This window comes from Micropterus dolomieu, linkage group LG10 (genome assembly GCF_021292245.1).
Source record: "Micropterus dolomieu isolate WLL.071019.BEF.003 ecotype Adirondacks linkage group LG10, ASM2129224v1, whole genome shotgun sequence".
Lineage (NCBI taxonomy): Eukaryota > Metazoa > Chordata > Actinopteri > Centrarchiformes > Centrarchidae > Micropterus > Micropterus dolomieu.
This window is the reverse complement of record NC_060159.1, coordinates 27013993-27029551: the sequence shown is the minus strand read 5'-3', so window position 1 is coordinate 27029551 and position 15559 is coordinate 27013993. Positions and strand designations below refer to the sequence as shown.

The 15559-nt window shown below is 41.2% G+C and overlaps 1 protein-coding gene across 3 annotated transcripts; it reads right to left on the bottom strand.

The window, feature by feature from the left end:
• Window positions 1-215: 215 nt before the first annotated feature.
• Window positions 216-13873, bottom strand: bub1 (BUB1 mitotic checkpoint serine/threonine kinase). 3 transcript variants are annotated; one of them, XM_046060908.1, is made up of 24 exons: window positions 13677-13873; window positions 13489-13548; window positions 12140-12281; window positions 11831-12027; window positions 11399-11439; window positions 11243-11301; window positions 11104-11153; window positions 9859-10013; window positions 9599-9717; window positions 8027-8493; window positions 7872-7912; window positions 7670-7789; window positions 7329-7439; window positions 6716-6797; window positions 6209-6287; window positions 5043-5220; window positions 4865-4922; window positions 3338-4167; window positions 2885-2985; window positions 2426-2587; window positions 1654-1811; window positions 1368-1545; window positions 982-1088; window positions 216-706 (listed from the first exon to the last, which is right to left on the bottom strand). In XM_046060908.1, the coding sequence occupies exons 1-24, from the start codon at window positions 13697-13699 to the stop codon at window positions 508-510; spliced, it is 3717 nt and encodes a 1238-aa protein (XP_045916864.1). In that variant the 5' UTR covers window positions 13700-13873; the 3' UTR covers window positions 216-507. The 3 variants fall into 3 exon arrangements, with proteins under 3 accessions (XP_045916864.1, XP_045916863.1, XP_045916865.1); XM_046060907.1 differs by having other exon boundaries at window positions 11243-11304; window positions 13677-13872; XM_046060909.1 differs by lacking the exon at window positions 7670-7789 and having other exon boundaries at window positions 11243-11304; window positions 13677-13872.
• Between the last annotated feature and the right edge of the window lie 1686 nt (window positions 13874-15559).

Sequence of the window (15559 nt, the reverse complement as noted above, 5' to 3'; positions counted from 1 at the left end):
AGACAATAATGTAGAGCACACTGTAGAGACCTTTAATAACAAACCGTAACCAAATCTTACTCCGTTTAAAAAACTTTTAATCCTAAAAAGCTTATTTCACAACTACACCAATTCTGTAAAAAAAAAAAAAAAGTTTCATCAGATAATTAAACAGTTGAATCAGATAATACCGCATATCTGTGCAGACTAGCTTCAATAAACTCCCGTTGAACAAATCAAGAGAAACCATTTTTATTCTTTACCAAAGAAAAATTATAATGCAAAAAACATTAAAACAATTTGGAAGCTGATGAAATGAAATTTAAAAAGCAAGTAAATATAATTACATTTTTCTATGTACAAATTCTGCAGAAGAGGATTAGGGCCAGTCAGAATTCTGACTTTAATCTCAGCACTCAAAAAACATTTTCACATGTGGCCCTAATCCCCTTCCGCAAAATTCTCTCTAATCGCACCTTTAATTTTATTTTATTTTTTAAATTAAACTGAGGTCTGTCTCAGGCGTTCTCATCTCCTCACTGCACTGTGGCTCTCCAGCAGCAGAATCACCAGGCGGCTCTTGAGCGTGGGCAGTTTGCTGCTGTAGTTCTGCTGCAGGACGGACGTCAGTTTGCAGCGGAGGCTCCGCAGGCTCGGCAGCGAGCCGCCGTCCGGCACGTTCAGCAGAGTGTGGAAGAACTCCTGCCACAAGTCGCTGTGGGGGTTTCTGTGGGGACAGACACATGCAGAAGATCTGGTTACGCTTACGAGTTAAAGGTTTGACTGGAGATGCATGGACCGATTTTCTCCTCTTGATCCAGTTCTCATTATTTATTTCACTCCACTTCTGGCAAACCCGGACTCAAGATTAAAACAAAGTACAAACCTGCTGTAATGCATTTACAAAAAATGGCAGGTGGACTGTCCGAACAGGTCTGCTTTACTGATAGAAAATATGCAAATGCACCGCTGTAAAGAAACAAGACAGTCTGGAGGAAGTACCTTCTAAATACACCGTTTGTCCTCCATGCGCCGCCTTCATTTGTGACCTGCATGTAGGTCCCAAACAGCATGCAGTAGACAGTCCCTGCTATTCCAAAGTAATCCGTCTAAAAACACACACAAGGCAATTTTATTTATTATGAATTTATAAAGGTTTAAAAGGCCTCAGAGAACAGTGTAAAGTACAGGACATAAGATACAGTGAGACCTTTAAAACAAACCTGCTTAAAAGTGTGAATCACATTGTAAACATTACAAAACAAATGCCAGAACTTTGCCTTTACTACTGTATTAATATAAAACATCACTTGTTTTACACCTAACAAACTAAATAAACTTTAATTTTACGGTGTAATTGCACGAACAGACATCCGGTACGTCCTCACCTGATAGTTCCAGGGTTTCCCGCTGAGCATCTCGGTACACTGGAAGCCTGAGGTCAAACACTTGGCGGTGAAAGCAGTGCCTTCTGGGAAAAGCTCCATGTCGATGCTCTGTCCGAGGTCGATGAGGACAAGGCCGTGGCCTGTGTTCTCCGGCTCAAAACACTTGTTATCCAAGAACCTGAAAAAAAACATCAACAGTAAGGACGCCATTACTGGTTTAAATTATCTGTTTTTACTGTCAGATGTAGCTTGTAGAAAGTTGATGAATCGGGTTACTGATCGCTACCTCGCTCCGAGCAGGAAGTTGTCAGGTTTGATGTCGGCGTGGATGATGTGGACGCTGTGCAGCTGCTCCACCATGTGCAGGATACAGACGGTGAAGTACATGACGAGAGGCTGAGGCATCACCTTGTCACTCAGGGTTTTATAGATGTTCACTGCGTTCTGAAAGCGGAGTCACGGTTTTAAAGGGTACGTAGGATAAGAAAAACATTTTCCACAGAAATCCACCACAGAGTCTCTGAGGTGATGAGAACCACAGACGGTATAATAGACGTAGCCGCCGTGACGTCACACGTTGGTTTGTCCTTACAGTCTCTTTTAGTACAACCGAAGACATTTTTAGGACCAAAATGTTCCAGTTAACTTGGATGAAGTGAAAAAAACGCTGTGAACGGGTCAAAACTCTTAGACAGAAACACCCACAGCACCCAAAAACAAGTTCACAGAGCAGCAGATACGAGTCGCCTCTCTCCTGAAAGACAGACGTGTCAATCAGCTTGTAGCCCCGCCCTAAAGCCTCCCCTGCTTCCTGGTCTCTGTTCCTCTAAATGGGACCATAATTTACTAAATGAACATCATGCTGTGTTGAAGAAGACTTGAAACTAGCGACTGGGATCATAAACTCATCAGGAAAGTGTTTACTGAGGGAATAAATCAGCTGACAAGTAGAAACATTTTCTCACAGACTTCTATACAATCACACTTCTTTCTGCAGCCGCTGGAGTCGCCCCCTGCTGGCTGTTAGAGAGGACGCAGGTTTAAGGCTCTTCACTTACCAGCAGAGTGCCGTGGTTGTGAAGCTCACCCAGCAGCACACTACCGTTGTGGAAGAGGTGAGCTGAGCGGATGCTGCTGTAAAGGTGACGGACGTCGGGTTTCAGCCGGGCGTCCAGCTGAGTGTTGATGTAAAACTCCCAGGGATTGGCTGGCTTCTGAACCTGCAGCCACAAGAGAAGATATTTACACTTTGAAGCAGACAGGAATTTTGTGTCGTCACTGAGAACAACATTTAATACAACGGATGATTTCAACACAAATCTTGTTTTCAGAGGTTTTCTGGGCCGACAGAAGACATCAGCGACTTCACAAATATACCTCTGAAGATACAACCTGGTGCTGGGAAAAAAAAAACAAACAAAAAAACCACACGTGTGACCAAATCATGAAGATCTGTACGTGTTGTGCTGATGTCACAGATGGGTCTGGGTCCTTGTCTACAACCACCACCATCTTACCTTTAACACCACCTTCTCCGAGCTCTTGGGGTCAGTAGCCTGGTAGACCGTTGCGAAAGCACCTTCTCCGAGGATACGGTCGACTCGCAGGGAAGCGTTTCCTGTCACAAAGCAAATATTTTCTATTCAGCAACACGTCTTCGGGTGGACAATCTTCTTTGTTGGAAACAAGCAAGAAAATCTGACTGTTTTAAGTGTCGGGCTGAACTCTCTGACCAACACACACAAACACACCACAAGAATAAAGCTTGAAAAATAATATGACTATAAAATAAAATCTTTAACATGATTTTCTGCCTGTTTTTGTATGAATTAAACAAAAGAGAGACGTGTTAATGAGATCTTGCATCTTTATGCTAAGCTAGGCTAATGGTCAACAAGTAGTGTGTAGCCTTGCAGGGAGCAGTATCAGTCTTTAAGATCATCAAAAACAGACGCAGCTCTTCTCCGTACCCATGCTGATGGTCGTCTTTGGGGAGATGTTGGGTACGTTGCACTGCCAGGTGAAGCAGCTGGGGTGAGAGGTGAGAGGCGGCGTGAGGTTTGACAGTAGATCAGAGATCACTTCATCGTCCCAGGGATCTGACACCAGCCGGGCCGGAGCCGCCCAGGCTGGCGTCGCTGCGTTCATGGACACGTCGGTGGCGCTCGGCCGCAGCCCTCTGTCTGGGCTCATCATGGGTTCATCCACAGAGATGAACTGCGGCGGCGGCGGCCCCGGGCTCATGGGCACGTCGGAACAGAACTGTGGCCGTTCTGGACTCATCGGGACGACCAGGGTCTTGTCCGAGACAGCATCCGCTTTGTTGAGCGGACGGGGACTCAGGAAGGCGTCCAGGTCCGGCTCGAGCGAGACCTCAGGGCTGCCGACGGCCAGCCAGTCTGGTTTGGGAGCACACTCCGGACTCATGGGAACATCGTAGACTTGTTTGTGGGCGGGTTCGTCTGAATCTTCCATGATTGTAAAAGGTTCGCTTTTGCGTCCGACTGAACTCTCCGGCTGCGAGATCAGGGAGGCCCGTTTGGGTTCGGGGCTCGTGTACACGTCCCAGCTGGGCGCCGCGGCCCTGGGGATGGAGGAGTCGGTCGTATAGGTGGTCTGGTCTCTGAAGGAGAGCACAGCGGGAGGGGGAGGCTGCACCATGGTGATGGAGGAGGTGGTCATGCAGAGCTGCGCTGTGGCGAGCCCTTCGCCGACGATGGTGCCGTGTCTCTCGGAGGAAGGCTGACCGACGGTGGTTTCAGAGAGCTTCTCGTTAGACGGACTCTGCTCCATGATGGGGCTGAGGGAGGGAACAGAGAAAACACGAGTCACACTCGACCAGGGACTCTGTGCGTGTCAAAATCTCAAGGTGAAATTTACAATGACAAAAAACAGACACTGCTCACGTGAGAAATTTAACGATTAACCAGATACCCAATCAATTTTCAGTCAACTACTAATCAATGAATAATTTAAGCATTATTGTTGTTAATACATTGCTTCCACATCACCCTTATGAACGTTTGGTGGCAGCAATGTCAGCGACACAATATTTCTGTAAATCTACACCTGAATGCATCATGAAACACTCTTAAAATGGTCTAACTTGGTGAATTTAATTTCCGACTATTGGCAAGAGCAGTAACATACAGAAAAGAACCTGAGATGTTTCCCAGTAGTATTAGTCTACAACCTCTAACAAACTACTACTACTATTAGTAAGGCATTTCTTTAAATCAATAATACCAGGGTCTGTGCACACCTTTTGAAATCAACTATATTGGACCCTTTATAATCTTTCCACAGAGGAATGAATGATTTAGGATTAGGAAGTCATTAATGAGGTCGTGCTTTCCTGAGGTTGTGGGTTGTACATGAGTGCTGCTTACAATGAATTAAATGACATTTATTTAAGTTTAAAGGCCTTTTTAAATTTCTAAAAAAGGACCGCAGATTCCTTGAATACCTGCGAATCGAGCGGGGGACAGATTGTTTACCTGAGTTTTTTCGGCTGACGTCTGATAAAATCATCAGCATCGCCACCATCACAGTTCTCTGGAGGAAAAAAATAAAGTTAAATTAATAATGTTCCCAAAACTTAATAAGACCACATTAAGTAGACATGAACGTTGTTAATATGTTTAGTTAAAGTGTGTGTGGGTCCAGGTCAGGTACCTTGGTCCTCGAAAAAGACGCCGCTAAAAGGAGCTTTGTTTGCGGACGGCGTGGAGACAAACTGAGCCAACATGGCGAAGTCTGTGGTGCTGTTGGGACAAGCAGCCAGCGAGTTCAGGGAGTTGTAGCGAGCTCCCCACATGGTGCTCTCATCCGGCATCAGATCTGAAGGAGTATCCTGATCAGCAAACACAGACAGACGGTGAGCAAAAATACAGAGAGAGAGAACAGAGTTGCTTTATAGACCGATTACGTGAACGCAGCACGTTTCCAAAGAGTCCGATTCTAGCTTTAGTCTATGTGTACCGCTGTCTTCTGTTACCATACCACTGAGAGATGTCAAATTCAGAAATGTTCCAACTGTGGGCTTTAAAAAGACAGATAAATACAGATACAGTGTGCTTTTAATAAAAGAATAAAAAGCAGCTTTTTGACATGAAAGCTGAGCACATTGCCGGACTTTATTGAAGTTATCAGCTTAAGAGAAAAGGTCTCTTCCCTTCTACTTCTGCCACATGGGACCTCAACTAACAATTATTTTCCATTGCTGTTTTTGTAGGCAGCAACGTAACGAAAACAACACGGTGCAGGATGAGAGAAGTGCGGCAGAAGTTAGCAGACGATGGACTTCACATGACAGGATTCATAGCTTGGATTCATGTCTATGTTCAGTTGTTTTGATTCTTTTGGACTAAAGGGATATAAATAATCAAGGAACGGACACATTCGGACTTAACGAGCGCTTCAAGAGGTAACGGCAAAGTTTTTTTTTCTCCTCTCTTGTACCATGCAGGTTACACCGGTGAATCTATTATTAGATTTTGGGGCTCATGGTTTCCGTTAAATGAACTGAATGATTGAACGTGTAGAATGACGTGTAGCATGTCCAGACTGACATAGACTATTGATCATACATTTAAAGCAGCTAAAGTCGGGCGACCCCACGGGGTTTAAGAGGTTCTATACATCCAAAGAACTTCCAAAAAACCAGATGGGGACCTGCGTTTATTTGTCAAAATGTGTTCCCACACCAGGACAGTAAACACGGTAGGCGGCTATTTGGGACTCGGCTATTAATTCAAGTTTTACGGGAACCGATTAGTTGTTTGGTCCATAAAATGTCAGAAAATTGTTAAAAAGCAGCGTTCCGTTTTCTTTATACTCACATTAGGTTTGTTAGAAACTGGGATTTCGGCCAGAGCTCTGATTAGTTTAGACTTCTCAACCGCAGAGGGAGCGGCGGCACTGAAAAAAATAAACGAAGAATAACAGGAACATTATACATTTAAATGTAACTTCTGATAGTTTACTTCCTCACAGACACACAGCGAAGCATATAGTAAGTCATTATAAACAGCAGATTTTAGCAGGGCTGCAACTAATTATTAATTCATTTAATTAATTGATTAGTTGTTTGGTCCACAAACTGTCAGAAAATGGTGACAAATAACAATCAGTGTTTCTCAAAGTCTTGTTTCGTCTATAACCTAAAAATATTCTGCTTACTATCATAGAGGAGGAAGGAAACCAGAAAATATTCACATTTGAGAAGCTGGAATTAGAGAATTTGGACTCAAGACGATTAATTGATTAGCAAAATAATCACTTATCAAATGGCAATTAATTTGAATGTTGATAACCAATTGTGTTGCAGGCTCTGTGGTGATATATACCTGCCGTTTTCTTTGTCAGTGTCTTCCTGGAAGATGGTGAACGGGGCTGCGGTCGACGGCTTAGTCAAAGACACGACGCCTCCTTCAAAAAAAAAAAAAAAATAGAAAAATTAAAAGGCAACAGAAGAAGAATGTAGCTAACTGGCAGAGATGGCAGTGATTTGTGTTGCATACAGAAAGATGCTATATTATTTAACAACAGCATGAATATTGAACCCATTATTATGAATAATAAACATCTGATTTCATTGGTAAATGTCACTTTTACTTGCAGTGTTTCCCCCCCCATATAGACTTTACTTGGGCGGGGCCGGCCAGGAAAATGAATAGCAGCCAAAGTAGATTTGGTGACCCATTTTATAATTTTGCAGAGAAACAGAAATATACCCCGCTGCCGTTCTGTAGGAAACACTGACCTGGATTACTGAATCTGTTTCGACGCATTAAACAGCGCTGAAACAGGATGATTTAATTTGGATTACCCTGAAAAATCTAAATGAATGGTTTTGGAAAGTAACTGTAAAACTTTTTTACAAACCCTCAGCCAATAAGTCATGAAATTAATTTTAGACGCAGGTTCACAATGCGAACACGTTGTTTACCGCATATTCACCATTTCTCGGGTAACCGGGATCAGCGCCATTCTCAGCAGCTTGGAGCACCGATGTGTTGTTGAATTGGTCATCGAGGATGTTCGGCGCCTGGAACATGTCCATTATCACATCTGGATGATACACAACCAGATTAAAAGTTATTCACACTGTAATACACACATTTAAAGCGCAACAGAATTCGGCGGACCGGTGCAGCACAGCATAACTTAGATCAACTGTAGGATACACCCGGAGCGCAACACGAATAAACCTGATGTCCTGAATCCTTACAACTGAAAAAAATAAACAACAAGCAGGAAGAAACGACTGTCACCAAAAGCGAAGTGGTTGTTGTGCCCACCTAGTGCTTCTCGTGTGTTGACAGTGGGCGACGGCAGCACCCTTGATGGTGTGGCCTGAACAAAGCCCAGTGAAGAGTTGGGAGTTATGTGAGACAGGTTACCTGTGCCACCCTGTGACACTGAGAGAGACACAGAGACGAGGTTTAAAAACAATGACAAGGAGCTACGATTAGAGGGTCACTGGTAAACAACTTTACTTACTGTTGAGTTTCTCCTCAGGCTCTGGTGGGTGAGCCACATCCCTGTGGGGGACGAAGTGATTGAGAAGGCAGATTAGAATAGCCGGGCTCTTCGCTAACCAGGGACGGATACACGACACGTAACAAACCATCTGAGCAGAGTTAGGAGCTACTCACTGATGCTCCTGAGGTCGACAGTTCTCCGGGCCGCTAGCCCGCACCCGCTCGTCCTGGCAGAGAGCATCAGCGTTCACAGCGGCGGTGCAGGCGGGTCTGTGGAGCGACAGGTTCATCTGCTCGAAGCAGACGGGCTGCAGAACTGAACGAGGCTGAAGCATCGAGGTCTGGGCCGCAGACACTTGGTCTGCGGACGTCGTAGCAGATTTTAGTAAATGACTGCTCCCGTCTGGCAGGACAGAGGGATGAAGGGACGCGCCTGAGCTCAGAGTGTGCGTGTCAAACGCCCCGGTCTGCTGTTGAGGAGGTTCAGGGATGGCAGGGGCCTCCTGGATGAAGGTCGGCTCCGTGTGTAATCTCAAGCCAAGAGAGCGCCTGCTGCTCAGACGATTCGAGGGTCGAGGACGCCCAAAGAACCGCTGGGCGGGATCGGGGTTGAAGCTGGGAGCCGTTTCTACTACAGACAGCTGCAGCAAAGAAAACAAAAGGAAGGAGTTATCAAGTTATCCAGTACATACAGCAAGTCAGTGATGCAATTCGGAATCAGAATCCGAGCAGGGAACCGGAAAACAGCTACATCCACCCTGAACTGCTGCAGGAGGAATGTTATGATATTTTATTTAATTTTATTTAATAAAGCATTACATTATTTACCCACTTTGACCCTCCTTTCCTGTCCCCGTGCTCAGTTAAATATCTTTATACTAAAGTTTATTTATGTTGGTGAAAATGTGTTTCATAATAATAATAATAATTTTTACTCTTACTTTTCCTACTTTCTAAGTATTTTATCTTCATCTATTCTACCTCAGATTTGTGAAGTGATGTTTGGCATCAATTGTTTGTTCGGACCATTGAGAAAAGTTTAAAACCACCTTTGTTCAACTTTCACTCAGGAGCAAAGATCAGCCTTTAAACTTGAAAGAAATAATGATCAATATCGAATGATATGATATGTATCATGTATATAAGAACATGCTTCTGTAGCTATATTGGTTATATGCAATTTGTTGAATGAGTACTAGTTTGATTGTTTTCATGGTCTTGCTATATGTACACAACACACTCTTCCGTATCTATACGTCTGCACAACACAAACCCGGAATAATGCACATGTAAATATCTGCCATGGCCGAAGCATCAAATAATGAGGTTAAAGTATTTAAAAGAAATCCCTGTGAGCAAACAGAACAGAAACCTCCTGTTCTGAACGGCTTTTTCTACGACACTATTCCATATATGGTTATTTGCCCTGCACAGCAAACTCAGTCTGCCTGTTCTGCCCAGCAACAACATGGTAACATGCTTCACGTCTTGGCCAATCAGAAGACAGTGGGCTTTGAGAGGGGGGGGCTTAAAGAGACAGGAGCATCTACAGCTTGTTTCAGACAGAGGCTGAAATGAAGGGCTACACGAGGAGCGGGTATAAGACAGAAAATTATTTTTTTGAACTTTGAATCATGCAAAGCTGCCATACAGGAGTTACAGAACTACAATACAGGACTGGAAAAGCAGTTTAATAGGTCTCCTTTAAAGAAAACTACAAACAAACACTTGATTTTGAAATCTCACCCTCTGCGATGAAGGCTGGACGGTTAAACCTCTGCAGACTTCCAGAGCCCGGTTTGTTTCCTCCAACGAACTGCTCAGTTTCCGGAGTTCCTCCTCCTGCTCCCTCAGCAGCCTCTCCTCTTTAACCAAAACAAACAGATGTTACGACATAGCTAATAACTCACATAATAATAAACACACATGATGTGAGTCTCGCAACTTTATTTCAAAGCAGATTAGGTTCTTTTCCCGCTGAAGTAGGATTCATAAACTTTGCTTACGCTGCATCTTCCGGAAGTATTTTTCCGCTCGGACCTCCTCGAAGCACAACTCAGATCCTTCACAAACAAGTTCATCCTTCATGTACTCGGACACAAACACAACATTTGAGTCTTGACTTGGGGGAATCCACCCTGAATTCTCAGAGCGAGAGACTCTGCGGAGGAGAAAAGAGATTAGATAATATCATTTCAGATGTGTGTGGGCGAATATATAAGTCCTGCACACGTCTTCCTATAGTACACATGACCAGTCAGGAGCCATAGCTTTAAGAGAAGGTAATACAGTTATGCAAGTTAATTGAAATGGATGTGCAGTATATTAAAACTATACTAATAATTAAACTATAATTACATAATGTCCATAACGATGACTTTGTATGTTTAATTACATTAATTAAAATACCACATTTTACACAGCTGCTGATATTTTTCGAACTCTTTTGTGGGTTTTTTTTTAGATTGATTTCCTTAATTCCAGACTTATTTTAGATGAATTAAAATAAAGATAGGTATTTAATTCCAACTGTTATATAAAGGTGAGATTTGCTTGCTCATAACTATCGTTTCTACGGTGATACAGGGAGTTAGGGAAATCTCGCATGTCATCACGAGTGTGGTGTTGTTGTCGTCCCACAGACTGAATGTGCTGGCTAATAAATATCGCTCCGGCTGAAAGAGAATTATTAATCCTCCGGTTCGATCATTTTACAATATAACCATCTGAAAATGACCAAGTGTTTGAATGTGAATAAAACGGACACGGTTTTAAAGAAGGGGTCTACTTCAAAAGGGGGAATACATTTCTATTATTAATCATTCCTTCAGCTTCAGGATACACTGGAAGGTAAAATAGAGTATTTATTTATTGTATGTTGTTGTTTTTATTCTGTTTTTTTGTGCCTAAGCCTAAGTCTTTTTTTTAAAAAAAAAGGTCCACGCCATCATTTGTTTGTCATCTGTGCCATCTACAGACGACTGCTGGTTGAGCACCTCTGGTTTGTTGGACACAAACACAGAAGCTAATGTATGGCATTCAGAAAAGAGAAAAGAAACCAACGTGTGTCATTCCCACGTACAACCAAAACTAGAACACTTTTTATAACGCTACCTTGGCAGCCATGGTTCTCTGATGAACATATTAGCTCAGCAGTACCTCACATGACACTGCAGAGCCTCTGTAACCTCGCCTGACACAGAAGCACAAACACACCTCACAGAAAACAAACGCGAACAAAAGCAACTCACGTTATGAAGGTTTTAACTGTGGGTGGTTTGGGCAGACAATCCACCGACGCCTGTAACAGATGACAAACATTAGTGGTGGATTTCAAAAAGCAAATATTGGGGTTGTGAAATGATAATTGTCATTTCAAAAGACACATACCTTGTTTTGAGCTACAGGCTGATTGGTTAGATGAGAGTTTTGCAACGGGTTACGGCCTCCTGCTAAAAACAAACAAAAAAATCAAACAGTTAGTACCTCTCACAATCTATACCACCCTTTTTAAATTAACAAATAAGCAAGTTAATAAACTCTCACCTGATACTGGTGTCTGGGTTCCGGTTCTTGTTTGAAACTGTCTGAAGATCAGATTTTGAGTTTTAGAGCATTAAATTGTGATTTTTTTGTTGTGAATATCCATACTCAAACAACTATTAAACACATAGATAAGATAAGGAAATAAAGGCTGCAATTCTTCTATATTTAACATTTGTAGGGGCTACAGACAATAACATATCCTCCGGAGCAAATAGTCAGCTAGAGCCAAGAAAAATAATCTAATTTTCCTTTGACAGAGTGCCACCAACATCCAATAAATTTAGTATAAATGACTTTTTTTGTGGTGTGAAAGATACTGTGTGTAATTTATGAGATGATAACATTTTTGATCCCATCACCCAGCCATATGTTTTAGGCATTTAACCTTAGGAGCATCTTCTGTATCTGTGGTGTCTATTTCTTTGTCGTTACCTGTGTTCGTGAAGAACAGTGTCGGCTGGCTGGGCTTGGTTCTCAATTGCTTTCTGGTACACGACGTCAGCCTGTTCATTCATTCCCATCTCTTCAAACTGCTGTGCCCAGGCCACATAGAGCGCAGCAGTCTTGGTACCGACGCCCTTACTGTATAGGTGACTAAACAGCGATACCGGGCTTGAATAAAACCTCGCCTGTAAGACAGTTAAAATGAAGAAATGGGAAGTTTTTGAAGTCTGACTAACGAACCAACTCCAGTCAATGATTGCTGCATGATAATCTACTAAATACTTTAGTCAGACTTACGCATTTGATGCAGTAGTTCACATATCTGGTGTCATTTGTGTATTTCTCGACATTCAAAAAGCTCTGTACAAGTCTGTCAAACACCAGTGACATACCGCTGCCACCGTCTGCAGGTAATCTTTGCTCCAGATACTCCACAAACCTAAGAAAATATACGGGTAATTGTGCATTCATTATACTCTCAGCTGCCAGCCCAGCATGTTATTCAAATGCTGTTACCTGTGGCACCAAAACAAGTTGGACAGATAAAGTAGATTACTGAGAGAGGACTAACAAAGAAAGGGAAATAAAAAGAAATATATTTCTTTAACTAAATAAGGCTGGGCTGAATAGTTATTAATAGAAAGAAAGTTAGACAAAAGGGTCGCCAAGAACAGAGCTGGCTACCAGAAGTTTCCAATGGTTGTTCTCCATAAGTTTTGCCGCCATTATTTAGCATTTACATTTACTCATTTGGCAGATGCTTTTATCCAAAGCGACTTACATTTGAGGAACAACATACAAGCATCAACTACAGATCTACAACTGACAATACATACTAGTAAGAGCAGAAATAAATACTAGTAAGACCTCATAGTACATATCACATCAATGGGGTAGATACTTAGGGAAGGAAGTAAGAGTTAACAAAAAGTGCAATCAATACAAGATCATTGTAGGGGATAGAAGAAGAAGAGCACAGGAAGTGCATGTTAAAGGTTAGGAGTTAGAGGTGTTATAAGAGGAAGTGTTCTCCCAGTAGCGAGTCCCACACTCGCTTGCCATTGTATATAATTGTTGTTGTTTGTATAAAATGACTGATATTATCAGAATTATTATTATTAGTGCTTGTTATCATAGTAATTATTCCTTGGTAGGAACTAATTAACACCAAATTTAACACACCTGAGACCTTGTAACACTAAGGGGTCACATGACACCAGGGAGGGAAAATGGCTAATTGTACCCAATTTGGACATTTTCATTTGTTGCCAGCGGTTTAGACATTAATAGCTGTGTGATGTGTTATTTTGAGGGGACAGCAAATTTACACTGTTACACAAGCTGCACACTCACTACTTTACATTGTAGCACAGTGTCATTTCTTCAGTGTTGTCACATGAAAAGATAGAATCAAATATTTATAAATATGTGAGGGGTGTACTGACTGTTGTGAGATTATAATATGTGACTTTCTGATTTGGCTAACTTACTTTCACCTCTAACATTCATGCCAATTAAGCATAGTAAATTGAAATGGCAAGCGACTTTGGGACTGCTCCCGTTAGTCAACTTTGTTGTTTACATGAACAACGTTTCCTAGATAAAATAAAACGCTAATTTCAGCTAACGTTCCTCCAATTACTCACTTGTCCCAAGCATCAAGCGGGTCGTCTCCTGTATATGAGCTCATAGTGTTTTCAAATAACCTGAAAGAGTGAATGTACTCACAATTAAAAGAAAGGTTAGAGCAGACATGTATGAACTTTATAAATTAGCTCGTTACGCTTAAAAGCTAGCCGTTAGCATGAAGCTAACAACAGTTAACGTTACTTACTGTAAATAAGTTGCAATATCCATTTCGCACTGAGTTGAAAAACACAATAGTCACGTAGTTAAACGACCTCGTGTGTTGTTTCCGACCAATATATCTGATTCAATACTTGCTCGGCTGGCTTTATAAATCAATTTCGCTAAATAATAACTTTCGTCGTCGGGTTTGTTTCTCTGCTCTGACGTGCGGCCGTTTCATACTACATTTCAAATTTCGCGCTCAGCCAATCAGGGACACGAGCGTTCCACTCAAACCACGCCCCCACAATGTGACGACATTTCGGGGTTTTAATGCACAAAATAAAATAGATAATCAGTAGATAGTCTGTCACCTACTCACTTACTCATCTCTTAGTTTGTTTTGCACTATTATGTTATATTAAGACTTATATTGTTTTTATAAGCTGAAATGTCTGTAAACTGATTTTCAATAATATGTATAAAAAAATAAAATAAATAAATAAAATAGATAATCAGAAACTGACTGCTGTATCATATTGGTCTTCATTTGTTGGAGAGATTTGTTGGGAAAAGGTTTGGCTTTTGCCACACAAGTTTTTTTAACCAACCAAAGTCACAGAGATCTCATTCAAAATGCTTCACAGGTTTTTACCCCACTAACTATTACCTGCAAAAACTGAAAAAGGACTTGGACATCAGCTGAACTTTCTGTGGAACTGAACTGTGAACTACATGAAACACTGGTGAATTTATTTTGGTCTTGCCCACATACCAAAAATGTCCATATTTACCCTCAATTTGCATTGCGGTGGGGAAATGTATTGTTTGGATTCACTAAACATGACAAAAATTATGTTCAGAGTATTATGTGGTAAATTTACTTATTATTTTAACAAATTTTTTTTTGCACAAGTCAAAATTCTTGTCAAAATAGCTTGCTGCTAACATTAAGCACTATGTTCAAACTGTTTGTTTGTGTACAAACAAAAAAGCTGTTAAATCATATGACCTCTGTAAGCTTTACAAGATCTTTATTTAAATTTTTTGCTTTTGTTAAAATTATACTTTCCTTCTCATAACCCTTGACCTCCCTGGCCTATTTGTGTCCATAGACTTTAGTGATGTACAGAAGATGTTGTTTTCCTGCTGTATATCCTAATTTTGAATAAAGTTTAAAAAAAAAAAAAAAGATAATCAGAATCAGCTTTATTCGCCAGGTATGTGTACACATACGAGGAATTTGACTTAGGATTGCACATTGCTCACAGAATAACACAATGATAAAATCCGACACAGGCTACAGTGTAGAGAACACATGTATACACACACTATACACAAAAACAATATAGACAGTTTGACAAATAGTGCACTCAGCACAGTGCAAAGGATGCAGGAGTAAAATTATTATTAGGTGTATGTGATATACAGGTACACATACATGCATACATGTACACAGTGCGACGGAGCACAGTGCAAAGAATGCTGGAATAAATAAGAATGAATAATAAATAAATAGTTGCTTACTTGTAAAAGTACAAATACCTCAATGTAAAAATACTCAGTGCAGTAGTAAAACTACTGCACTGAAAATGTTACTTAATATGTAAGTATAATCAGGAAAATATAGTTGAAGTATTAAAAGTAAAAGTACTCAAAGTAGAATGAAAAATGTCCCTGACTATTATTCTATATTAGATTATTAGATTCTAAATATTCATTAATGTAAAAGCAGGATTTCACTGTTGTTGTTAGTTGAGGTTGAACTATTTTGAATCAGATTTCAATTAATTGTTATTTTCATTATGGATTAATCTGTTGATTATTTTCTCCAGCCTTAAACTTATTGATACTGAAAATAATGAGAAATGCTGTCACAATTGCCCAGAGCCCAAAGTCCTACAATTATGCCCAGCACACATGGTTCAT

Coding starts and splice junctions, on each gene's coding strand:
- bub1 (XM_046060907.1), bottom strand. CDS start 13,699: ATGGATATTGCAACTTATTTACA. Junction 11,305..11,398: donor AACCCAGACACCAGTATCAG/GTGAGAGTTTAT, acceptor GTTTGTTTTTAG/CAGGAGGCCGTAACCCGTTG. Junction 1,812..2,425: donor ACAACCACGGCACTCTGCTG/GTAAGTGAAGAG, acceptor CTCCGCTTTCAG/AACGCAGTGAACATCTATAA.